At 38.7% G+C, this 27,356-nt stretch overlaps 1 protein-coding gene across 1 annotated transcript in view; it reads left to right on the forward strand.

Annotated features, from left to right (window-relative positions):
• cct2 (chaperonin containing TCP1, subunit 2 (beta)) overlaps positions 1–22,155 on the forward strand; it is a 32,222-nt gene extending 10,067 nt beyond the window's left edge. Inside the window, exons 3-16 of the mRNA XM_072267456.1 lie at positions 3,279–3,344; positions 3,545–3,656; positions 5,209–5,285; positions 6,566–6,678; positions 9,903–10,105; positions 11,621–11,721; positions 11,832–11,959; positions 12,068–12,171; positions 12,790–12,909; positions 13,074–13,202; positions 19,746–19,849; positions 21,259–21,358; positions 21,464–21,605; positions 21,891–22,155. Coding sequence (XP_072123557.1) covers positions 3,279–3,344; positions 3,545–3,656; positions 5,209–5,285; positions 6,566–6,678; positions 9,903–10,105; positions 11,621–11,721; positions 11,832–11,959; positions 12,068–12,171; positions 12,790–12,909; positions 13,074–13,202; positions 19,746–19,849; positions 21,259–21,358; positions 21,464–21,605; positions 21,891–21,921 — 1,530 coding nt within the window. The 3' untranslated portion in view covers positions 21,922–22,155. The remainder of the gene's footprint in view (positions 1–3,278; positions 3,345–3,544; positions 3,657–5,208; positions 5,286–6,565; positions 6,679–9,902; positions 10,106–11,620; positions 11,722–11,831; positions 11,960–12,067; positions 12,172–12,789; positions 12,910–13,073; positions 13,203–19,745; positions 19,850–21,258; positions 21,359–21,463; positions 21,606–21,890) is intronic.
• The last annotated feature ends 5,201 nt before the right edge of the window (positions 22,156–27,356 follow it).

Below are 27,356 nucleotides of genomic sequence, written 5' to 3' on the forward strand. Positions count from 1 at the left end.
GAAAACAGGGAAATATAGACCAGTTAACCTGACATCAGTGGTGGGGAAGATGCTGGAGTCAATTATAAAAGATGAAATAGCGGCACATTTGGATAGCGGTAACAGGATTGGTCCAAGTCAACATGGATTTACAAAGGGGAAATCGTGCTTGACTAATCTTCTAGAATATTTTGAGGATGTACCTATGAAAATGGACGCGGGAGAGCGAGTAGATGTAGTGTACCAGGACTTTCAGAAAGCCTTTGATAAGGTCCCACATAGGAGATTAGTGGGCAAAATTGGAGTACATGGTATTGGGGGTAGGGTACTGACATGGATCGTAAATTGGTTGGCAGACAGAAAAGAGTAGGGATTAACGGGTCCCTTTCAAAATGGCAGGTGGTGACTAGTGGGGTACCGCAAGGCTTGGTGCTGGGACCACAGCTATTTACAATACACATTAATGACTTAGATGAAGGCATTAAAAGTAACATTAGCAAATTTGCAGATGACACAAAGCTGGGTGGCAGTGTGAAATGTGAGGAGGATGTTATGAGAATGCAGAGTGACTTGGACAGGTTCGGTGAGTGGGCAGATGCAGTTTAATGTGGATATATGTGAGGTTATCCACTTTGGTGGCAAGAACAGGAAGGCAGATTACTATCTGAACAGTGTCAATTTAGGAAAAGGGGAAGTACAACGAGATCTAGGTGTCCTTGGTCATCAGTCACTGAAAGTAAGCATGCAGGTACAGCAGGCAGTGAAGAAAGCTAATGGCATGTTGGCCTTCATATCAAGGGGAGTTGAGTATAGGAGCAAAGAGGTCCTTCTGCAGTTGTACAGGGCCCTGGTGAGACCACAACTGGAGTATTGTGTGCAGTTTTGGTCTCCAAATTTGAGGAAGGACATTGTTGCTATTGAGGGAGTGCAGCGTAGGTTCACGAGGTTAATTCTGGGGATGGTGGGACTGTCATATGTTGAAAGGTTGGAGCGGCTAGGCTTGTATACACTGGAATTTAGAAGGATGAGAGGGGATCTGATTGAAACATATAAGATTATTAAGGGATTGGACACGCTAGGGCAGGAGACATGTTCCCGATGTTGGGGGAGTTCAGAACCAGAGGCCACAGTTTAAGAATAAGGGGTAAGCCATTTAGAACAGAGTTGAGGAAAAACTTTTTCACCCAGGGAGTTGTGGATCTGTGGAATGCTCTGCCTCAGAAGGCAGTGGAGGCCAATTCCCTGGATCCTTTCAAGAAAGAGTTTGATAGAGCTCTTAAAGACAGTGGAGTCAAGGGATATGGGGAGAAGGCAGGAACGGGGTACTGATTGTGGATGATCAGCCATGATCGCAGTGAATGGTGGTGTTGGTTCGAAGGGCCGAATGGCCTACTCCTGCACCTATTGTCTATTGTCTATAATTCATTCAAGCTCGTGAGGCAAGAGCTGCCCAATATAAAGGCACGTGGAATATCCTTAATCAGCTTATGCTTCTCCAAATGTTCATAAATCCTGTCACTAAGAATTCTCTCCAATAGTTTGCCCACCACTGACTTAATTCCCAGGATTGTCCCTATTACCTTTCTTGAACAAAGGAATAACATTTGCCACTCTCCAGTCCTCCAATTCTGTGACCAGTGAGAACGTAAAGATCATGGCCAAAGGCAGAGGAATCTCCTTCCTCACTTTCCGCAGTAGCCTAGGGTATGTTATGTCTGGTCCCAGAGGTTTAATTTAATGATTTTTAAAATTGATAATTATTGATCTTTGTTCAGAAAATCTTAAAAACTTGTCTGATTCTAGGGCAAATGATCTAATGCTTTTCAAAAATTCTAGCACGTCCTCTTCCTTCATGTCACCATGTTCCAAGATATCACCCTGTTATATGCTGACCTTACATTCATTAAGGTCCTTTCACTGGTAAATACTGAAGCAAAGTATTCATTAATGACCCCCACTACCTCTTCGGACTCCGGGCACATTTCCTCTTTAATCTCTGGTCACTTTTACCATCGCTTTAGTCATTTTCCTATTCTTCATGTATGTGTAGAATGCCCTGGGGTTTTCCTTATTCCTATAACCAAGGCCTTCTCGTGTCACCGTACTAGCTCTCCTAAGTCCATTCTTCAGCCCCTTCCTGGCTTCATTGTAACTCTCTACAACCCTGTCTGATCCTTGCTTCCTAAACCCTCATCGTGCTTCTTTCTTTTGATTAGATGTTCAACATCGCTTGTCAACCATGGTTCCTTCACCCTACTATCCTTACCCTGCCCCAATGGGACTAAACTTTCCAGAACCCCATGCAAGTGCTCCCTAAACATTCTCCACATTTCTATTGTGCAATTGCTTGAGTATATCTGTTACCACTGCATTTTCCTGAGTTCCCACAAAAATAGCATTATAATTCACCCTCCACTAATTGAATACTTTTCCATACCATCTGCTCTTGTCCCTGGCCAAGGATGTGGTAAAGGTCAGGGAATTGTCATAGGCTATGGTAAAGGTCAGGGAGTTGTGGTCAGTCTGTTAAGGATCAATGAGGAAATGGCTGAAAAATTACCAACAGATTGAATAGACTTTAAGTAATCTTACCAATAGTTTATGTCTAACTGAGAGTTTGCATTGATACTGTTACTTATTGATAGATTTTTATTGATCTTTAGTTGATAATTATTCAAAAAATCTTAAAAAATGTTTTGATCCTAGGACATATGGTCTAGTAAGAATGCAAACACGAGGAAATCTGCAGATGCTGGAAATTCAAGCAGCACACAGAAAATGCTGGTGAACTCAGCAGACCAGGCAGCATCTATAGGAAGAGGTACTGTCGACGTTTCGGGCCGAGACCCTTCGTCAGGACTAACTGAAAGAAGAGATAATTTTCTTCTTTCAGTTAGTCCTGGCGAAGGGTCTTGGCCCGAAACATCGACTGTACCTCTTCCTATAGATTCTGCCTGGCCTGCTGTGTTCATCAGCATCTTTTGTGTGTGGTCTGGTAAGAATATTGATTCAAAGTACACTGTGATTATGAATTAGCAAAGATTTAGAACATAGGTTACTTAAATAATAATATTTCATGACTAATTTGATGTCTAAGTAATCTTCCCTTCCTTCCTGTATTGTTAGACCATCACATCTACAGAATGTTTTCCTTCACGAGTATTTTGAAAGCAGTAGTTTTGTAACTTGGGGTTGAGGTAGAATTGCTCAGACTTGAAGTCTTCAGCTTTCTCTTGTGGCAAAGTATAACATTTAAATTAAGGCCATGCTTTCAACATAATGTACATTATTTGTTTCAGTCTTCCTTTGTTGGTGCCATCGCAGTTGGAGACTTGGTTAAAAGTACTTTGGGACCAAAAGGCATGGTAAGTTTATCAGCATTTAGGCTTTCTACGAAATTTAAGGAGCTTTTATGTACTTCGTAATTTATAAGTTTCTTCAGATCATGTACTTTAAATTACTATTATTACTAGATTAATAACAAACTGGAGATTATTGGAGATATGATGCTGTTTTGATTGTTCCATAACAAGCTTTTGTGCTAAAAGATAAATATTTGTTCTAGGATAAGATACTGTTGAGTGGGGGAAGGGACAGTTCTGTGACAGTGACCAACGATGGAGCAACAATTCTTAAATCCATTGGTGTTGATAACCCAGCTGCTCGAATTCTGGTTGGTGAGTAGGTCCTTTTTCACATAAAGTTTAAACAAACCTTAAACTTATTCTTAGAGGTGATTTTTATAGATCATTTACATAGTTCTATTCAGCTGTCTTTGCATTTTTTTCTTTGAATAAAATGAATTAATCAGGTTTATTATCTGACATACATTATCTCATGAAATTTGTTTTGTGACAGTAGTAGAATGCTAGATGTAAAAAGAATGCCATGTTACAATAAATAGTGCAAAAGAGGAATGATGAAGTAGTGTTCATGGATTGTTCAGAAATCTGATGGAAAAGGAGAAGAAGCTGTTGTTAGACATTGAGTACATCTTCAGTATCCTGTACCTCCTCCCTAGCGGTAGGTATGAAATGAGGACATGGCCTAGATGCTGGAGCCATCATGTTGGATGCAACCTTCATAAGCCACTATCTTTTGAAGATGTCCTCAATGGTTAAGAGGCTCGTGTCCATGATGAAGCTGGCTGAGTCTACGTGCCTTGCAGCCCCTTGCAATCCTGTGCATTAGAGCCTCCGTAGCAGATGTTGATGCAGAATTCTGTCCATGGTACATCTGTAGAAACTTGCTAGATACTTTACCATACCGAATCTCCTCAAACTGCTAATGAAGTATAGCAGACACACACACAAAGTGTTGGAAGAGCTCGCCAGGTCAGGCAGCAGCTATGGAAATGAATAAACAGTCGGTGTTTCTGGCCAAGACCCTTTATCAGGACTGGATTTCCAGCATCGGCAGAATCTCTTGTGTTAATGAAGTATAGCCACTGATGTGCCACTTTCTTAATTGCATCAATATGTTAGGCCCTAGATAGTGCCTCTGAGATGTTGGCACCCCAGGAACTTGAAGCTGCTCATCCTTTCTACTGCTGACTTCTCAATGGAAAACCTATCTGTGTTCTCCTGACTTCCCCTTCCTGAAGTCCACAATCAACTCTTTGGTCTTGCTGATTGACTTGAGTGCAAGATTGTTGTTGAGACACCACTCAATCAGTCGATCTATCTCTCTTCTCTACTCCTCATCATCATCTAAGATTCTGCCAACAATAGTAGTGTCAAATTTATAGATGGCCATTTGAGCTGTCCCTAGCAACACAGTCATTCGTGTAAAGAGAGTAAAGCAGTGGGCTAAGCACTCATCCTTGAAGTGCACCTGTGCTGATTGTCAGTGAGGAGGAGATTTTGTTTGCTAGTTTTAAAGTTTCCGCAGCGTATATGCTTTGCCAGTATATGCAAAACAGATTTGAGCAGTTTCTTCAAGAAATTTTGTCAAGTTCTATTTTGAAGTAGTGACATAATCAAGAACACTGCAAAGTAATTAGCCTCAGTGCAGAATATACACTTTTGGGACAGCATATGGTATTTCAGGGATTCAGTGTTCAGAATATTGTGTGAAATCAATTAATAATTGATTCTATCAGATATGTAACTTTTTGTGTCGTTGATTGGGCGATATCTGCTGGGAGAGAAAAACAACAGTTATGGTAATTTTGCTGCTTGTTTATTTTTTGAGAATAATTCTCTGATTGACATATGCTCTCACTAATAGAGCTCTCAAAGGTACAAGATGAGGAAGTTGGAGATGGAACAACATCTGTGGCAGTATTGGCAGCTGAGCTATTGAGAGTAAGTGGCATTCTTTCAGTTTGTGTAGTTACAAATGTTACTCAAACATAGGGAAGAAGCATGGATTTTTTCCCCCTGCGCATGCATTTACATTTACCCTTGTATCAGCTTACGTTCTTGGGGGAATGTGCAAGTCCAAACTTCAAGTTGGATCAACTGAATTTTAAAACTCAAAGTCATCTAGGAATTCTCCGCCAGTTGCAGAGTACTAAGGGAAGTATTAATTCATTTAGATTTAAACCCATGCAATTTTTGAATCTTTTGTGTATTTTTAAATTCAGTTGATACATTATGACACGGTAGTGTAGCGGTTAGCAAAATGGTTTACATTACCAACTGAGGGATTGGGGTTCAATTCCTGCAACTGTCTAAAGAGTTTGTGCCTTCTCCTCTGACTGCGTGTGTTTCCACCAGGTGCTCCAGCTTCCTCCCACATTCCAAAGATGTGCGAGTTACATTTTACGAGTTGTGGGCATGCTACGCTAGCACCAGAAGCGTGATGACACTTGCGGGCTGCCCCCAGCACAATTCAGACTGTTGCTCATTAATGCAAAACAATGCATTTAATTGTATGTTTCAATGTACATGTGACAAATAAAGCTAATCTATAAATAGTTCATGAATGTTTTTGCATGGCTTCAGCAGCCAACTGTTCCAGGGCAGAGGTTGAACAAGCTATTAATTTTTTTAGGTGTTTTGTGACCAGTTGATATCATTATATTGTAGAAGAACCTGTAGTTGTGCAGGTCTTTTTACATGGGATGGAATAGGCTTCTCCCTGCTCATTTCAGGGACACCTCTTGGTGGCTTAATTGCTAGTGATTCTGTGCAATTTTGCTTAACTTTGTTTATCCCAGGTGGGAAGGGGAATGAATGTTCTGTTCTTGATATTAGGAGCATGACAAATTATTTTTGTGCCAAGTGTTGAATATAGGTAAATTCTATAAATATCAACACATAATGTTACTTTTTTATGATATTTGTCACACTATACATAAAATATCATTAAATCTTTGAGGTTATTGTATTTTTAAAATGGAGTTGCTAAAACAACACAAGTTATCTACCTTCAGCACTTTGAGATAAAGGAACAGAATATTTTGCATAATGAACATAGAGCTGGCATCTAAAGTAATTAAAAATATACTGTAATAATTTTGAGATAATGATTCATTTTTGCTATCATATTTGAGTATAATGATCATTGTACACAGTCTATATTTTGTGTCTTGTTATGGTGTTTGCTAACCATTGTTGATGGAGGTTATTTTGATTTTCAGGAAGCAGAATTGCTTATTGCAAGAAAACTTCATCCTCAGACAATCATTGCAGGCTGGAGGAAAGCAACCCAAGCAGCAAGAGAAGCCTTGAAAAAGGCAGCAGTGGATCATGGGTAAGTTTATTTTGCATTTTTGTGTTTTTTATGAAAATTCAGATTCAACATGGTATATGCTATTGGCTGAAACTGTCTTGGATCTTCAGGCCAGGTATGTCAGGTTTGAGATTTTGGAATTCATTGAAGAATACTTGCTTCAGAAATTATGTCCAGGCCTTTATAAGTTGTAAATGTGTAAAATAATATGACCAATTTCGGACTTCTTGGACTGTGCATGGAGAATTCTTAGCTAGTTCTTATTTTTCAAAAAAATTGGTCAAATCAAACTGCCCATAATTAGCATAAATTCTTCATAAACGGGGATTGATTTGTTATCGACTACATTGTAATTAACTATTTTGGCTCCACTATCTCAAGTAGAATATTTGGCCTCAGATAAACTGAACTGTAGGTGTTTTTTTTTCAGCTGGTTCACTTGATACAATACTCCATACAGATCAGTAGCATGGTGTAGTTTGTGTGTGCATTTGTATATGGGACAAATGTCAAGTGCTTTTTCAACCATCTAGGTTGATTTTGTAGTTAATTCAGAAGTGGAATTGCGTTTCTGCTGTAATGAATCCTCCTGGAATTGTGTCTTTGGTGTGAGCAGGAGCAGTTTGAGTTCTTGCATTATTACGTTGATATTAATTAAGTTCTGGTCATGCGTATTTAAGCCAGAGAGACTTAACTATGAAGAAAAGAAGATAACCATTGGCTTAAAAGAGGGGGAAAAATTGTATTTATATACCTATTGCTTGAACTTGAATATTCTAATACTCATGAATAGTGACCTAGTTTAAGTCACAAAGGAACACTGTATTTAATAATGGAATTCAGTTAAAATATATTAAAAAGTGTGGACTAAAATGGGAAGGAAATTGAGTAGTTCTGCTTCAAATGATGGCTGGTAAGAATTAAAACATGCTCTTCTGGCGTGACTCCTGATGAAGTAATCTAAAGGAAAGCATGTTGTGCAGAAGGAGCAACTCCAGATCTGGGACTTTATTGTAGGCCATGAGTTTGTACAAAAAAGCAGTTACACAATAAAGAAATAAAAAACGATTGATGTAATTAGAAGATAATATTAATGCATTTGATTCCAATAAATCTATTTGGGAGTGACCCAAATCTTGTAAATACACATACGACATTTTGATGTATTATGTTAGGAATTGCAAATCTCAACGGTGCCTCTTTTATAGAATGTAGTGCCAGGTTTTAGTATACTGAATTAGATCATTCAGCCTACTCTGCCCGTGATAAATATTTACCACAGCAAAGGTGAAGAATTTTTAACCATATTCAGCCAGAAATACCTTGTGGATAGTCAATCTTAGGGTACTGTTGATTGTTTCCACCACTGCAGAAACCAGTCTTCGGCTAATTTACTTGGTGGCACATGAAAACTAGAAATGGCTAAGGACATTGGATATAGTAAAGGCTGTCACTCCAGACAGCATCCTGACTGTAGTCCAAATCTAGTCACAGCTACAGTCAAACTATTTTGGTCCATTTACGGTACCAACACCTGTTTAACCTTTTAGTAAGTTCTCCAGATGTGTCCTGTTCACAAAGAGCAGGACAAAATCAACTGAGGGAAGTGGACCATAAGACCTAGGAGCCATTCAACTCATTGAATCTGCTCCACCATTCCGTCATGGCTAATTTATTATTTCTGTCAACCCCATTCTCCCAACTTCACATAACCTTTGACACCTGATTAATCAAGAACCTATCAACCGCTGCCTTATGTATACTCAATAACTTAGCCTGCACAGCTGTCTGTGGCAAAGAATTCCACAGATTCACCACCCTTTGGCTAAAGATATTTTTCCTCTCTGAATGGACACCTGTCAATTCTCAGGCTATGTCCTCTGGTCCTAGACTCCCCCACCATAGAAAGCATCCTCTCCATATCCACTCTGTCCGGACCTTTCAAAATTTGGAAGGTTTCAATGAAATCTCCCCTCACTCTTCTATACTCCAATGAGTATAGGCCCAGAGCCATCAAGTGCACCACACATTAACCCTTTGATTGCTGGAATCGTTCTTGTGAACCTCCACTGGACTATCTCCAATGGCAGCACAGACCCAAAACTGCTCACAATACTCCAAGTGCAATCTGACCAATGCCTAATAAAATCTCAGCATTTTATCCTTGCTTTTGTATTCTAGTCCTCTCAAAATGAATGCTAATATTGCATTTGCCTGCTTTACCACCATCTCAACCTTTAGGGAATCCTGCAGAAAGCCTCCCAAGTCCCTTTGCCTGATCAATCTTTTCTCAATCTCTAGTGTAGTGCTGGATGTTGCAGGCAACGGTACTGAGAAGTGCAACTTCTTCAGTAAGCTGCATGCCGTTGTTTACTGATCAGAGGCGTGGTTCAAATAGGGATTTAATTGCTGATTTGGGAGTGACTGTTTTTGACATTAAGACAGAATTGACTGAGTATGCTATCGGAGGACTCTGGTAAAATAGAGGTCAGTGGGCATCTAGGGGAAAGAACTGCAATGTTTAGAGAAATACTCTTCATAAAAAAGTGTTGGTTGTTGAAGTCCTTGATAACATCTGCTGGACTCCTGGCTCAACCATATTCAGCTGCTGCTTTAATGGCTCTGTTGCCTTATGTATTCACTGATTTCACAGTATTCCGTTCTATTCACAAATACAACATTTATGACCTGGAAAACATCTCGATATTTGTAGGTGGCAAGTAATATTTGAACCCTAAAACAGGCTAACCACCTACCACGTGGTATTACTGTTAATACCCTGTGGGACAAAAGCTCAACTGAACTAATAAGCCGGCTAAAAGAACAGGTCAAAATGTGAATATTCTGCAGCATGTGATTCACCAGATATCTTCAAATCTTTCCATATTTAATTGTAAGCTTATGCTTGCCAGGAGTAGTGTAGCTCCAACACCACTAAAGTTTGACACTGTCCTGGTCAAAGCAGCTCACCAGAATGGTATTCTGCCCATTAGCCTAAACATTAATTTCCTGCATCTTTGTTGCATCAGTCTCATCGTTGTACAAACGTGTGCAAAAAATATTTAGTTCATTCATCTGCTGCTCCATATTGGGTTCCCTTTTTATTATTGTGTATTCTAATATAGGCTTATCCTTTATTCCATGCTTGTTTACATATTCTTTTTGGAATTGCTGACTTAGTCCTAGTTCTGTGTTTGTATGCAATTCTAAAAGTTAATAACAGCTGCCTTTCTCTCTAATATCAGGGATGATGATGCAAAGTTCTATCAGGACCTGATGAATATTGCCAGAACCACACTGTCATCCAAGCTACTGACACATCATAAAAATCACTTTGCTCGTTTGGCAGTCGACGCTGTGATGAGACTGAAGGGTTCTGGTAACCTTGAAGCAATTCATGTAATCAAGAAACTTGGAGGGAGCTTAATTGATTCCTATTTGGATGAAGGTAAAATAAAAGAATGTTACAAACTTGGATTCAGATTTTGAACTCTCGAAATCTATAAAATAGTGCATGAAATTCAAAGGTACATTTAATGTCAGAGAAATGTGTACAATATACGTCCTGAAATGCTTTTTCTTCGCAACCATCCATGAAAACAGAGGAGTGCCCCAAAGAATGAATGACAGTTAAATGTTAGAATCCCAAAGTACCCCTCCCCACCAGCGCAAAAAAAAGGCATCAGCTCCCACCACCGAGCACTCAAGCATGCAGCAAAGACACAGACTTACAGTACCCCCAAAAACTACTCGTTCACATGGTATTCAGCATACCACAGGCTCTCTGTCTCTCTCCCTCCCTCCCTCCCCCTGATAAGGGAGAAAAAGGTGTCTCAGTTTCACAGTGAAAGGTAAGACATAACAAACAACTCGCTTATTTACAATGTTAAAAGTCTGTTGCGTTGCTTTTTCCGAGTTCTGTGCCCAAAGATCTTGGGTCTCTGGGCACACAGCCAGAGATCTTCCATCTCCCATGGGACACCGACCTTTGGTCTGCCTGTCTTCAAAGCCTTGAGGTCCTGGACCTCCAAACGCCAACTGAATTCTTAGGCTGCATCCTTGGCATATTGAATAACGACCAGTCATGAAACCTCAAGAATGGGTCCCATTCCCGCAAAGAACTGAAGTCAGCATTTAACTTCAGGTCAGGGTCTTCGAAAGAACCCTGAAATGAAAAAATAGATTAAAGATGGAAATAGAGCTGTTTCTGAAGATGCAAGCAAAGGAGACGCCATTAGGCACCATCGTCTCCTTCACTCCTCCTGTGGTTGCACTAAGTTATTAAAATAGCTTTCAGTGTGAAACTCTGGATGCAGTTCACTTTTGAAATTTTTCATCCTCAGTTATAGAATATATGATGTTAGACACATCTCAAGGGTTTCTTGAGGTAATGCTAATTTTGTTTCTAACTAATAAAAACCACATGATTATGGGTATATGCACATGTCATAGATATACATAGAAACATAGCACATTACAGGCCCTTCAGCCGACGATGTTGTGCCCAGCGAACACTTTAATGCAGTTCCTCCAAAGTCAGTTTCAGACTACATAATATTCTTTCTCCCAAGCTATTTTAGTTTGGTAGTTAGAATTCATATGAATTATTTAAAACCAGAGCTTTGTTTTAGATTTAAATGATACATTATATGCAGTACTGAGCTTTGTGATGGAATATTTATACCTATTTACACAAATGAGGGATCTTCTTGCCATATTAGAGTTTAGAAAGTTAAAAGTCTCTTATTTCAGTCTGTTCAAATTTTTGAGTGTTTTCAATTGCTGACTGATTTGATTTCTGCTATTTTTGTTGTGTATGTTGCATCCCAGAATGTGAATGAAAGAATTTGAAGTTTTAGAGAATTATATTGATTTTCAAAAGTACATATCAGATCATTCTGAAGGTTTAGTAATTGACTTGAAATATATTTAAATCTTTAAATGTGTGAATGCCTTCTTGCAGGTTTTCTTTTGGATAAGAAAATTGGTGTTAACCAACCAAAGAGAATTGAAAATGCAAAAATTTTGATTGCAAACACGAGTATGGATACAGACAAAATTAAGGTACCTGAAAACAGATTTATTTTGTATGGCCTTGTGAAACTGCTTCTAGCAGGCATCACTAGTACCTAGATTTCCAGAATTTACCTCTATCATGTTGCCTCTTTTAACAGATATTTGGTTCACGTGTGAGGGTAGATTCTACAGCAAAAGTTGCCGAGGTTGAACTGGCTGAAAAGGAAAAAATGAAAGAGAAAGTGGATCTAATCCTGAAACATGGAATTAACTGTTTTATCAACAGGTAGTTTTATTTTGGAGCAAAAACCATTTTATAAATCTTTGTGGATTTTTTTCCATCAAGTGCAATGGAAACATCTGTATGTGAGCATACTAAATATTTATGTTGCAGGCAGCTCATTTATAATTACCCCGAGCAGTTATTTGGTGCTGCAGGTGTTATGGCTATTGAGCATGCTGACTTTTGTGGAATTGAAAGACTTGCACTTGTAACTGGTAAGTCAAAAATAATTTGTTAGAGCAAACTTACTATGAGTTGGGATGCAGGAATTGAAAGAACTGATTGTTCCAAAAGATTAGCATCTGAGTAATCTGATAAACCTGTCAGAACTCACCTGTGTAACATTAGCAGCAACTGTTGGTGTCTAGGCATGTGCAGTAAGGCACAAAAATCCAGAAGTTACTATCACTGGTCCACTGTTCCACCAGGATAAGGTGTTCACTGGTAGTCTTTTGACATGATCTTTAACTTGTTATCAATGGTAAAAGAAACAGCAATTGGTTACGTGGTGTTCTTTGTTTGTTCAGAAGCACAGATTTTTTTTTTGTCACAGTCTTTATTTTGTGCTCGATAGCTGAAAGTGTTATTTTTGATCTCCTTATCTAAGGTTGATCATGCTACCTCTTAGGGTAGAGAAAATAAGACCACTTCAAGGCGTTCATTAAATCTTTTCATTACATTGCTAGGTGCATTTCTTCGTTGCTGCAAAATAGCAGCCATTTGAGATTACCTGAATTTAATGATTCTGGATTTTAAAAAAAAATTTAAAACATGTCCATTTTCAGACGTGAAAATATGGTTCAGCTTAATGAACTTACTGTGATTAATTTCAGGTGGTGAAATAGCTTCCACCTTTGATCATCCTGAATTGGTTAAGCTGGGCCACTGTAAAGTTATTGAAGAGATCATGATTGGTGAGGACAAGCTGCTTCACTTTTCTGGAGTGGAGCTAGGTAAGTAATTTTGCTTGTTTTAATTCAGTCCATTTTGCTTGTGTTAATGCAATACTTTAGATAGCTCAAGAGTAAATGTCCTGCTTTGTTTCTTGCAAAATTCTTGATAAATTTGACAAAATGGAAAGTCAAACTACACGACTCTGTAATGTTCCACTCTGTAGGTGAGGCATGTACCATTGTTCTTCGAGGAGCCACTCAGCAGATTCTTGATGAGGCTGAACGATCTTTGCACGATGCCCTCTGTGTGCTAGCACAGACGATAAAAGAGACTAGAACTGTTTATGGTGGAGGTAAATGTTTTCCTTTTTTTGGAGGACTTTGAATCCCTTGTTTTAGGTTTGGATAAACCAGTGGAGATGTGATCTTGCCTACATTGATACGTTGGACAGTTTGAATATACAGTTGCAAGAAAAGGTTTGTGAACCCTTTGCAAATACCTGGTTTTCTGCTTTAATTACAGAATCAGAAACAGGTTTATTATCACTGGCATGTGTTGTGAAATTTGTTAACTTAGCGGCAGTTCAATGCAATACATAATATAGAAGAAAATAAATCAATTACATTGTACGTATATTGTGTAAATTAAAAATCGTGTAAAAACAGAAATAGTATATATTAAAAAGGTGAGTTGGTGTTCACAGGTTCAATGTCCATTTAGGAATCGAATGGCAGAGAGGAAGAAGCTGTTCCTGAATCGCTGAGTGTATATCTTCAGGCTTCTGTACCTCATACTTGATGGTAATGGTGAGAAAAGGGCATGCTCTGGGTGCTGGAGGTCCTTAATGATGGACGCTGCCTTTCTGAGACACCGCTCCTTGGAGATGTCCCGGGTACTTTGTTGGCTAGTACCCGAGATGGAGCCAACTAAATTTACGACCCTCTGCAGCTTCTTTCGGTCCTGTGCAGTAGCCCCCTCCCATACTAACAATGATGCAGCCTGTCAGAATGCTGTCCACAGTACATCTATAGAAGTTTTTGAGTGTTTTTGTTGACATACGAAATCTCTTCAAACGCCTAATGAAGTACAGTTGCTGTCTTGCCTTCTTTATAGCTGCATCACTATGTTGGGACCAGGTTAGGTCCTCAAAGATCTTGATGCCCAGGAATTTGAAACTGCTCACTCTCTGTACTTCTGATCCCTCTATGAGGATTGGTATGTGTTCCTTCGTCTTACCCTTCCTGAAGTCCACAATCAACTCTTCCGTCTTACTGACGTTGAGTGCCAGGTTGTTGCTGCAACACCTTTCCACGAGTTGATACATCTCACTCCTCTATGCCCCCTCGCCTCCACCTGAGATTCTACCAACAATGGTTGTATCGTCAGCAAATTTATAGGTGGTATTTGAGCTATGCCTAGCCACACAGTCATGGGTATACAGAAAGTAGAGCAGTGGGCCAAGCACACACCCCTGAGGTGCACCAGTGTTGATTGTCAGCGAGGAGGAGATATTATCATCAATCCACACAGGTTGTGGTCTTCCAGTTAGGAAGTCGAGGATCCAATTGCAGAGGGAGGTACAGAGTTCCAGGTTCTGTAACTTATCAATCAGGATTGTGGGAATGTGAAAGACGGCATCCTGACATAGGTGTTTGTATTGTCCAGGTGGTCTAAGGCCGAGTGAAGAGCCATTAAGATTGTGTCTGCCATTGACCTATTGTGGTGTTAGGCAGATTGCAGTGGGTCCAGGTCCCTGATGAACCAGAAGTTCAGTCTAGTCTGAACCAACCTCTCAAAGCATTTCATACTCAAAATGTGGTCTGATCTTCATCTAAGTCTCAATAATAGACAAACACAATCTGCCTAAGCTAATAACTCACAAACAATTGTACTTTTCTTGTCTTGATTGAACACATTGTTTTTTCATTCACAGTCCAGGCTGGAAAAAGTATGTGAACCCTTATACTTAATAACTGGTAGGGCCTTCTTTAGCAGCAATAATCTCCAAAGGTTTCCTGTAGCTGCTGATCAGACTTGTACAATACGAGGAGGAATTTTTAGACCATTCTCCATATAAAACTGTTTCAGTTCATCAATATCTCTGGGATACCTTGCATGAACAGCCCTCTTCAGGTCATACCACAGCATCTCAATCGGATTAAGATCTAAACTCTGATTTAGCCATTCCAAAACACACATTTTCTTCTTTTTAAACCATTCTGTTGTTGATTTACTCTTGTTTTTCAGATTATTATTGTCGTCTTGCATTATCCAACTTCTATTAAGCTTCAGGTGATGGACCACTATCCAGACATTTTCCTGTAAAATGTCTTAATACAATTTTTAATTAATTGTTCCCTTAATGATTGCAAGCTGTCCAGACCGTGAGGCAGCAAAGCATCCTCAAACCATGATACCCGTTCCATCATGTTTCACAGTTGGGATGAGGTTTTGGTCTTGATGTGCAATACCCTTTTCCCTCTGAACATTTCTATCAAAATCTTTTCTCTCATCTGCCCATAGAACATTGTCCCAGAGGTGTTGGATCATCCAGGTAGTTATTTGCAAATCTGAAACAAGCAGCAATGTTTTTTTGAGAGCAGCTGTTTCCTGCATGATGTCCTTCAATGAACACCATTCTTGTTCAGTGTTTTTCTTATAGTGGACACATGAACAGAGAATTTAGTGAGTTCTAGAGACTTTTACAGGTCTTTGCTGTTACCTTCAGCATTGCATGTTGTGCTCTTGGTGTGACCTTTGCAAGACGCCCACTCCTAGGGAGAGTAATTACAGGTAATTACAATGGCTTCACAAACTTTTTTGTGCAACTGTAACTGAAATCATACAAATTTGTACTTCGTAGAAATTGTTAGAGATTTTTGACTATGATGAAATGTTGCTTGCAATTCAAGATTCGTTGCATTGTTTTTATGTATTTAGATGTGTGCTAATCTCTTTAATTATATGGTCAAATGATATGTGGACATTTTGATCTCTTAGATGATCGTTAGTCCACTTTACGGATAATATGTAGATTTATGTAGACAATGTATTATTAACACACTAGCTAGCCCCCCGTAGAATTATGTACAATGGGTAACTTCCCCCCAACAAAGTAAGTCAATTACAAACAACTTTCGGACAGAATTAGTGCATGATGTTACATTTGACAATAACAATAGAAACATGGAAAATCTACAGCACAATACAGGCCCTTCGGCCCACAAAGTTGTGCCGAACATGTCCCTAATCCTGTAACTGAGTTCTTTTCGTATGAGATCTTCCATTAATTATCATAGGTGCCTAGGGATTTTTTGTATTTTAATTAGATCAACGTTCATTCTTATCAACACCTGAGCTTGTGAAAGGACAGCCCTTTTGTCACAGGAATTAATTTAGTGAATCTCTTGTACTCCCTCAAATGCCAATATAATGAATTCTGGTTAATTGAGACACATCAGGACCAGTACATTTTGGCCCAGTTAAGGGGCTGTCCTATTTAGCCAAAATTTCGTGGAAGTAGTTAAAAGAGTATAAAAATTATATATTTAAATGTGATTCGGAACAAATAAGAACATTACCAATCCTACTATAGTACTTTAAAACTGTGTATTTATTTCTAATAATTATTGATGGAGCATCCAGTATATGCTGCCATGTTTTTTGATTGACTGTTAATTAATTAAAATCGATGCGGACATCTGGTGCAGTTAGCAGTCTGTCTTCATACAATGCTTTCAACGATTGCATCTTACATATCTTTATTTCATTGTAACATTCAAAATGATTGTTGAATCCTTCAAGTTCTTTGGAATTCCTAACTTGTTGAAATAGTGTGATTGTTTCATTTTTATTCCCAGCCCATTCTGGCATCTCCAAGCCGGAATACTTGAAACTTCAGTGAGCAAAACAGTTCTGAATTGTCCTAATGCTATTTCTTACCAGCAATCACAGACAAAAATGATTGTTTTTTGAACACAAAAATACACAACACATTATCTTAAAACTTTGCTCTAAGCGCGGTGTAGTGTCTAATGGCCACATGTGCACATGAATGACGCTAGTTAAAAACTCTGGCAAGTCTCCAATCCCAATTAAGCAGCATAATGTCCCAAATAAATGAAGAGAATCAAAAGTTCAAAAAGTATATGTATGATTAAACTATATCTAAATTATGTACAACTTTGAGATTTGTCTCCTAACAGGCAACCACAAAACAAAGAAACCCAATAGAGCCAATTTTAAAAAAAGACTGTCAGGCACCCTATGTGCAGGAAAAAAAACAAATCATGCAAACCCTAAAAGTAAGCAAACAACATTCAGAACTGAGGTTCATGAAGGTGAGTCCACAGCCTCGAAGCTAGTCACAGCTGATCCAGGAGCCAGTTAATTGAGCTTAAATGAGCCAGATAGCAGGTCAGTCCTTGCTCCCAGAACTGGGCCCTGGTGCTTCAATATGCTCTGGGGCCTGGGACCCGTTGCCACATTTCGGCCTGTACCCGACCTCTCAGTTTGGCCTGGCACTTAAATCAGCCAAACCTGAGGTCATTCCCCACTCTCGGGCTTGGGCTCTGCTGCTTCAAATTACCTCAAAGTCTGCTCCAGCAGCCAAGCACTGGCTCCTTCCTGTTCTCAAGCCCAGGCCCTGTCACCATGATTCATTCCATATACGCCACTCCTCAACCGTCCTGCACTTTCAAGACTTCAGTTCACACTGCAGAAATGCCAGGTCGTACAGGTGATTCAAAAACTCCACTTCAAAAGGCAAGTTTCAGGTTATTGTTTGCAGTGATAGTTTATGAGAAAAGGTTTGAGAAATAAAGTAGTTCATAGTTGTGTTTGCTGCCAGCAAGTCGTTGCTGTGCTTCACCAGCACGATCTGAAAACCCTGCTATTTCTCAATTAGTTTCTCTTCTTTAAGACTTGTCCCAAATAAGTGTCTGCCACGAGTAACCGATGGCCCATTTAACTAGAGTCCACTATACCCTTTTCTAAAATATGGGACCAAATCTGTTCCCCAGGGTTGTGACAGGGTTTTGTTCCTGAGAACAGTTTGTAATTCAAGCAATTTGTAAGTTAGAAATGGGATCACAGAGAAAATTCCCACAGACAGAGGGTGCCTGCAGCAACCAGAAAATTCATCTGGTGGTTGTCCTTTCCTGTATGTAAGTCAGGTGTTCATAAGGGTGTTGTTTACTTGGATTTTCAGAAGGCCTTTGACAAAGTGCCACATGTGAGAATGCTTAACAAAATAAGAACCCATGATACTGTATTACAGGAAAGATACTATCATGGATAGAAAATTGGCTGACTGGCAGGAGGCAAAGAGTTGGAATAAAGGGGGTTTTCTTTGGATGGCTTCTTGTTCCGCAGGGGTTGGTGTTTGGACTGCTTCTTTTCACCTTATAAGCCAATTGGTGGCTTTGTGGCCAGGTTTGCGTTCGCAGACAATACAAAGATAGATGGAAAGGCAGGTAATGTTGAGGAAGCAGGGAGTATGCAAGAAGGACGTAGATTAGGAGAATAGGCAAAGAAGTAGCAGATGGAATATAGTGTTGGAAAGTAGTTGGTAATGCACTTAGGTAAAAGGAATAAACACGTGATCTAAATTGTAAATGGGGAGAAAATTCAAACATCAAAAGTTCAAAGTAAAATTATCAGAGTACGTACATTTCACTACATATAACCCTGAGCTTTTTCCTATGGGGATACTCAGCAAATCTATGGAACAGTAACTGTAAACAGGATCAATTAAAGAGCAAGAACATAGAAGTTGACATACTGTTGAAATGCAACTATAAGTAAGTAGTAAATAACGAAAGCATGAAATAACAAGATACAGAGACCTTAAAGTGAGATCAGAGGTGCAAAGGGAATTGGGAGTCCTTGTGCAGGATTTTTTAAAGGTTAACTTGCAGATTGACTTGGTGGTAAGGAAAGCAAATGCAATGTTAGCAATTATTTGGAGAAGGCTAAAGTATAAGAACAAGGATGTCATGCTGAGGCTTTATAAGGCCTTGGTCGGACCACATTTGGTAGTTTTGTGCCCCTTATCTAAGAAAGGATGTGGTGGCATTGGTGAGGGTTCAGAGGAGGTTCATGAGAATGATTCTGAGAATGAAAGGGTTATGAGGAGTGTTTGATGGCACCGGGCCTGTACTCAAGGAAGTTTAGAAGAATGGGGGGTGGGGGGGAGAATCTCATTGAGCTCGATATCAAATAATGAAAGGCCTAGATAGAGTGGATTTGAAGAGGAGGTTTCCAATAGTGAATGAGTCTAGGACCAGAGAGCATGGGTTCAGAATAGAGGGGCGTCCATTTAGAACAGAGATGAGGTGGTGAATCTGTGGAGGCTAAGTCGTTTAGTAAACCTAAAGCAGGAGTTGATATGATTAGTCATGGTGTTAAAGGTTACAGGGAGAAGGCAGCAGAATGAGATGTGAGAGTTAATAAATCAGCTGATAGAACAGTGGAGCAAACTCGATGAGCTGAATGACGTAATTCTCTTCCTATGTTTTATGATCTTATGGTAGAAGACCTGTATTCCATGTGTGGTCTCACCAGCATCCTGTACAATTATAACTGTACTTCTCCATTGTAACCATAAAAACCAAATGTCTTAATCACTTACTGAATTTGTCTGCCAACTTCTCACAATTATTACATAAGGATACCGAGATCTTTGTGGATGTTGTTCATACATTATTTAAAATCGATTTATACTGTATCTGTTCTCCTTCCCATCCCAATAACTTCCTGAAAAAGGTACTGTATGTAATTTCAAATTGTTCTGCTCAATATTTCATCCCTCAACTTTGTGCAAAGTACTTCCTGTAAAATATTGTAGATTTTCTGTCATACATTACAAGTAAAATCGTTTGAAATTACACTTTAGGCTGCTCAGAAATGTTAATGGCACAAGCTGTTTCTCAACATGCTGTTAGAACACCAGGTAAAGAAGCTGTTGCAATGGAGTCATTTGCTAAAGCATTGACAATGGTAAGTTTCAAAACAGTATTGTATTATCTTTTCATCTTCTGACTGGTTCCCCCACCCCACCACCACACTCTGGAAATAGCTTTCAATGCTTTGATTACCAGAGCACTTCATGTATTTAACTATATAATTAAAAGCAGACAGCTAATTTTGCATGCAGCATTTGTGTAATTATGAATGTCGTGTGCTGTTTGTTTTTTTTTCAGCTTTTATAATTAATGTTCAGTCAAATTTAATTGTATATGTGAATTACAGTTTTCATGGGGATTGCTCTTTTACTGAAACTATTAATGCAGAGTCTTAGTTGCAGTCATCCAGTTGGAAATAATTGTAGCTTTCTGCAACTAACATGCTCACAATTCATTCCAGAATCTGTTTTATGGATAATATTAAATTATGTCAGTAGTGTGTTTTTATTTATGACAGAAGTGGAGTTATTCCATATATCCATTCCTTATATCCACACTTATTTAATAATTTCCCCTAACCTTTCAAATTTGCTGCTATATAACATGAGCAAAGGCTTCTTAAGAGCTAACCCAATTCTGCACTATTATACAGGTCCTTCCTGGCTTATCACACTCAATTTATGTACCGTCTGCACATACAGTTAGCATTTGGAGATCAGCAGGATGGATTTGCCAGCTGCATTTCTGACTTCCTTTGGGTTAGGAACAGTTCACTGGAAAGGAACCCTGCTGTAACTTGGATGCAACTTGTACACACAAATTTGAAACATAAACTTGGTTGAAACTCAGGATTAGAGCATTCAAATGTAAATATTTTTGCCCTTTTATATTTCAATTTCCACCCCTAAATGGAAAATCGAAACAAAATGGTCAACAATTCAGCAATAACTAAACCGATTGTAGAATCAGACTTATTTTTTTGTTCTTTCCACCATCTATTACTATACCATGTATTAAAATATTATCACCCGTTCAATGAATTGTACTGCTTGTTTTTATTATTCACTGCTGAGTTCAGTTGTTTATTTTGCTTTTACATGTTACATATTTTCATTGAGCCAAGTAGGTTTCAAGGGAGCAGAAAATTTGAAACACTGTGACCCCAGCTTTGGCTTCAAACCTGTTCATGGTCCTGACCCCAGTGTTCCATCTATTTGAAACGAATGAGTGAGCTAGGTGTTGGACCTTCAGATTTCTGAACAACTATATGCTGGATGATGAGATTTATGGCAATCGTTGAACGTGCAGCTCGACAGTACTTGAGAAAGCACGTGTCTATAATACTGGTTGATTATTATTCTCTTTCTCCCATGCACCAAACTGTTGTTAAATTATGTGAATAATTGATCTTTTCAGTCTCTATATTTGCACCTGTTTCTTTTTAAAAGTACAGGTAAATCTTTTTTGCTATATTTATACGTCTCATGTCTTTTTTTATTCCAGTTACCTACTATCATAGCTGATAATGCTGGGTACGATAGTGCTGATTTAGTGGCTCAATTACGAGCTGCTCATGCAGAAGGAAAAACAACTTATGGATTAGGTGAGTAAGCCAACAGTGCATTTTGAGTTTGGTTGCAGCGATGTTCTTGAAATGATGAGGTATTATTTAAAGTGATTATCTAAAATCTGCAAATTTGATTATTAGATATGACCAACAATACCATTGGAGACATGGCAGCACTGGGCATTACAGAGAGCTTTCAGGTGAAGAGGCAGGTCTTACTGAGTGCATCAGAGGCCGCTGAAATGATCCTTCGAGTAGATAATATTATTAAGGCAGCACCAAGGTAAAGCTTTGTCTATATTAATATTGATCAATGATTATTAAATGTATAATAGCAACTTAGTGTCTATATGCTGCCACTCAAATCCCAGTGTGCATTAATTTATTGTTTGTGTATTCATTAAAAATATTAATAATAGGAATGTGTTTATGTTATGTTTTATTCAGTTTCCTCTGTCTTGTTTGCAGCATTTTCTGTCTGTATGGAATTGCATATAGTGAAATTGAATTGCATCTGCACCAACTATCTCTGATAATTTTTAGAAGTAATGTTTTTTTTCTGTTTCAGGAAACGTGTACCTGATCATCATCCTTGTTAAACCATGAACACCAGCAACAAAAACATTTGGAGTTTTTGCCAAGAGTGAACTTGAGGCGTGATGTTTTAAGCTAAAGCAGAAGTTCTGTGTTGATAAAATTGTAGTTCACTGAAGTGTTGGGCCTCAGTTTTACTGGTTTTTCCCTTAATGTGGAATGTTTGTGGCTGAGGTTTTCAGATATGGTCAGAGGCTGTACTCATGGCATGTTGTATTAAAATTTTGTCATCGCAAGTTCTTAATTTTTTGTTTCAATTTATTTTCCCAATGAATGAAGTACAGATCATCAGAATCTTCAGAAAGAAATCTTAAGATTTACATAGATACTTAAACCCAAGAATTCAAATAGAAAATATAAATACTAAAATTAAAGTTAAAGGAATTTTTGTCAAATTTGTATAGTCTTTATTTGTATTGTCCCTTGTAGTCCTAGACAGCTTTTTGGATAATGGCTACTAGAACAATGAAAATGTTTGCTAAAATAATATGACAAATGAGAGATCATTGCAACGGTTTGGGAAGTTGTCAGTTTTTTATACTTAAAATCAGAACTCAGTAGTGAATTTTGTGCAGCTAAATATCAATCAACTCTGTAACTAGAAAGCATAAATTTGGGTGTAATTGCAGAGGGAATAATAAAACCAAGATGTCTGAGGAAAAGGCAACAGGTTAATTTGAAATGGGCTAATATTTTTTCAAGAATTTTAAGAAAGTGACCAGTACAGTTTAGTTGTCAGGTGCAAATTGTCCAGGGTGTCCATTGTTCATTCCTTAACTTTTAAACTCCATAAAAAATTTTTAGGTTGACTAGAGCTTTTGCTTTTGGGTGTATGTTAAGATGGTATGATTGTGGGAAGCTGTGTCTGAAAGTTAAATAGTAATAGTAGCGTAAATACTAGAGTGTGGATTTATAAATGCTGTGGATTTATAAATGGGTTTACATTTGAATGAGACTACAGCTATTGTAAGAATTCATTCAGGTGGATTCCTAGAGTAACTCAATATCAAAGTTCTCTGATACTGTGAATAATATTTCAAAAAAAAGGATCTGAGAAAAAATTAATTGTTCTGGTGTTTTAGTATTATGGAAATTCTATTAGATTGATGTTTCAGGGTATTCACCAGTCTTCACAAATCCATAAGACATATGGGCAGAATTAGGACATTTGGCCCATCGAGTCTGCTCTGCCATTTGATCAGAGCTGATTTATTATTCCCTCTAAATCCCATTCTCCTGCCTTCTCTCCATAACCTTTGACACCTACTAATCAAAAACTTATCAATTCCACAAATCCACCACATTCTGGCGAAAGGAATCCCTCTTCATCTCTGTTCTGGGCTATCCTGTCCAGGGCAGCACAAATAGCATAGCTGTTAGCATTCTGCTTTACAGTGCTAGTGATATTGGGGTTCAATTCTCACCACTCTGTATTAGGAGTTTGTATGTTCTCCCTGTGCCTGGGTGGGTTTCAAACAGTTGCTCTCATTTTCCCTCACGTTCCAAAGATGTAAGGGATAGGGTTAGTAAGCTATGGCCTGCTATGTTGGTGCAGAAGGCTGGTGACACTTGCAGGTTACCCCCAGCACATCATCAGACAGTGTCAGACATTGACACAAACAACACATGTTTTGATGTACGTGTGACAAATAAAGCTAATCTTTAAAGAGATGTCCTTTTATTCTGAGACTGTGTCCTCTGGTCCTAGACTCTCACGCTGCTGGAAATGCCCTCTTCAAGTCCACTCTAGGCCTATCAACAAGATTTCCAACCCCATCCTTCTAATCATCAATGAGTGTGTGTCCACAGCCATGAAAAGTTCTTCATAAACCTTCCTTTCATCCCTGGGATCATTCTCCCAAACCTCTGGGTACTGTCCAATGCCAGCACATCCATCCTTAATGGGGCTCAAAACTACTCTCAATTTTCCAAACAAGTTCTGACCAACGCCTTATAATACTTAAGTATTATATCTTTACTTTTATATCTTAATCCTCTTGAATGCTAACATTGCATTTACCTTAGCCAGCCTGAATTTTGTCCAGTTTAGAAAACAGCCTACTCCTTTATTCCTGTATAAGTGCATGCCCATACACTTTCTTACGCTGTATTCCATCTGCTATGTCTGCCCGTTTTCTCAGTTTGTTTTAAGTCCTCTTGCAGACTTCCTACTCCTCGACTTATTGTATCATTTGCAAATTTGGCCACAGAGCCATCAATTCTGTCATCCAAATCATTAATATATAATGTGGAAATGATGGACCAACACCAACCCCCAGGAAATAGCTTGTAAACCAGTGCATTTGGACCACTGAAAGCCTCTCAGTGCCAACTTTATTAGTCATGTCTGTAGATCTCATTAATGCAAATATCTAATCAGCCAATCATGTGGCAGCAACTGCATAAAAGCATGCAGACATGGCCAAGAGGTTCAGTTGTTCACATCAAACATCAGAATAGAGAAGAAATGTGATTAAGTAACTTTGAATGTGGAAGGATTGTTGGTGCCAGATGGGCTGTTGAGTATCTGAGAAACTGCTGATCACCTGGGGTTTTTCTAGAGTTTACAGAGAATGTAACAAAAGCAGCACTTCTCTGTGCGAAAACGCCCTGTTAATGAGAGGGGTCTGAGGAGGATGGCCAGACTGGTTAAGCAGACAGGAAGGTGAATAATTAACCACGTGTTACAACAGTAGTGTGCAGAAGAGCATCTCTGAATGCAGAATACATCAAACCTTGCAGTGGGTGGACTACACAGTGGTCGCTATCAGGTACAAGAGGTACCTAATAAAGTGGCCACTTAGTTTATCACAAATGCTTGTGCTTTTGAGCCTGCTGTGTTGTTTCAGCTTGCTTGTTTTGCAAATGCTTCCCTTAACTGATTTGCTTATCATCCAACTTCTTCCAGTTAAGTGAAAATATTTGACCTAAGTGAAGTGATATCTTCAGCAATTTACTATTTGATGGATTGAACACTTCAGAATTCTGTTTGGTGGTTTGCTCTTTACATCCAGTACAGAGGTGAAATTCAAATATAAAACAGAATCCAAGGACTGCCAACGTATAAACTTTTTTTCCTCTGATTTGCTTTTTTTTAAATAATTGCTTCAAAGTAATTCAAAACCAAATTACAAACATTAAAAAATATTGTTTTAACTTGTCCTAACATGTATATCTATTTGTAGTGGTCCTGTTAGTCCCAACTTTCTGCAGTGCTATTATCGGTTAAATTGTTTGTATTGAATGGTAACCTGGGACTTGTGTTGATTAACTCCCTGGAATTGGAGATAATTTATCCAGTCAGAACCTGAAAGAAAGCCTAGGCTAACAAGTTCAACATGCAATTGAATGGAAGCTGTGCAGCAACTTTTGCAGTTTAAGGAAGTACAAATAAACGATTATGATTGCGGTTAGAGGTGAAATCATTTTCTATGTTGGCAATGTCGTATTATAAATTTTCTCATGCTATAACTGATCTGCAACAATTCGTGGGCTTGATTCAAAGCTATTTATCCTGCAGCCTGCCAAGAATTTTGGTTAAGAGCGAAGTACTGTAATGGCTTATTGTAATCAAGTACAATAGGAATTTGTGTTCCTATCTACACGGTAGAACGCGAGTAATTTTCCTCTGCAATTCTGCCATCTAACGTTTTTGCAAAAATGGGGTAACATAAAAATTTTGGCTTGCTTGAACTTGTCAGTTCATATGAATTACAGTTTTAGTTATTAATGTAAAAGGGTTTCTGTTTGAATTTCCAAAAACTTTGGGGGAAAAATAGAAACAATTATAAGAACAAAATGTTATATGCCCAGTGTGAAGGGCTAGTTTTGCATTCTTGTCAGGTTTGTATGATAATGAGCATAGTTTCTAAATAAGGTAATGTGAGTAATGTTGCTGGCATTCCTAAAAACTAAACATGGCAACCCAGATCTAGGTGACCTTGTTTTTATCTTCATTTAAACTTGTTTTTATCTTCATTTAAACTTGTTTTTATCTTCATTTAAACTTGTTTTTGGATGGCTGCAAGGTTTACCTGCCATATATTCCCTTTATTATATCTTAGCTCTATTGGGATTAGTGATGTAATTTGAGTTTGATGTTTACACTTCAAATGAGTTTGATTCCAATGCATCATGACAACGGATTCATCAAAAAGATGCTGTTGAAGAAATAGATGAAAAGTGATCGATTGTCTAACATCAATATGAAGAATTACACAATGTATGCTAACAAATATAGACCCCTCCCCCAGCTGCCTATCACCTCCCTCATGGTTCCACCTCCTACTAGCCGTTGTGTTTTCCCCTATTCCTTCTTCATCTTTCCTGCTTCCCCTTCCCCACCCCTTTATCTTTCCCCTTACTGGTTTTTCACCTGGAACCTACCAGCCTTCTCCTTCCCACCCTCCCTCCACCTTCTTTATAGGGCCTCCGCCCCCTCCTTCTTCAGTCCTGACGAAGGGTTCTGGCCCGAAACGTTGACTCATCGTTTCCACGGATGCTGCCCGACCTGCTGAGTTCCTCCAGCGTCTTGTGAGTGTTGCTTTGATCCCAGCATCTGCAGAGTATTTTGTGTTTAAATATAGTACATGCATGGCCAGGCCCATGAAGTTTCAAAAGGTGAGATGATGGTACCCTTAATATTTTCGCCACCCAACAGTATCCTACTTTATTGAAACCGTGAGGATTTAGCAGCCTTGAAGGACAAGGTTAATGAAAATTGTACGGTCCTTTTAACATTAAGCCGCACATTATATGTAAAGAAAAATGGAAATGCTATTATTAGGTAACTAACTGCATTTTTGTGGTCATGTGATGACCAAATGGAAGTTGGGGGCAATTTACGAATCCTCAAGTGTTTGGAAATGCTTCTGCAAATTAATTGACGCCCCTCCCCCTCCCCCTCCCCGAGGTCTTTCTCTTGTCGTTGGTTGAGCAGAGAGAGGATGTTAGTTTTATGGTTGACTTAGATGAGTCGCTGAAGAGCATTTGAAAAACACTCTGTGTAGTTATTGGCCGTTTCAGTCAATAAAAGCAGGTTTATGTTGTAAGCCGTTAACGATGGTCACATATGCTGCAGTGATGTCTGATCTGTAAACCTTAGTTATGTGTCCACTTGCTTCCAATCCAATTGAGGTTTTCGAGGGCGTTACAAGCACTGTTCGTTTAAGAAGGATGTCCTGTTTCAAATATTTTGTTAAATTAATAAAGTCTCGATTCATACAACGAAGGGATGTTAAAAGAAAATGGATCATCAGTGGTCCTGGTGGGAGTTGGGGTTTGTGGCTGTTTATGTGATGTAAACCGCCATATTGATTGCAATGAACAACAGCAGGTCAACACAATTTGCTAATGGTTATCAGGTAAGCATTATTTTTAACAAACTATTTTGATTGCAAAAATCATTCAACTGAATCAAACATGCAGATTACCCACCGTG

The sequence above is a fragment of the Mobula birostris genome, chromosome 9 (genome assembly GCF_030028105.1).
Source record: "Mobula birostris isolate sMobBir1 chromosome 9, sMobBir1.hap1, whole genome shotgun sequence".
NCBI classification, from domain to species: Eukaryota; Metazoa; Chordata; class Chondrichthyes; order Myliobatiformes; family Myliobatidae; genus Mobula; species Mobula birostris.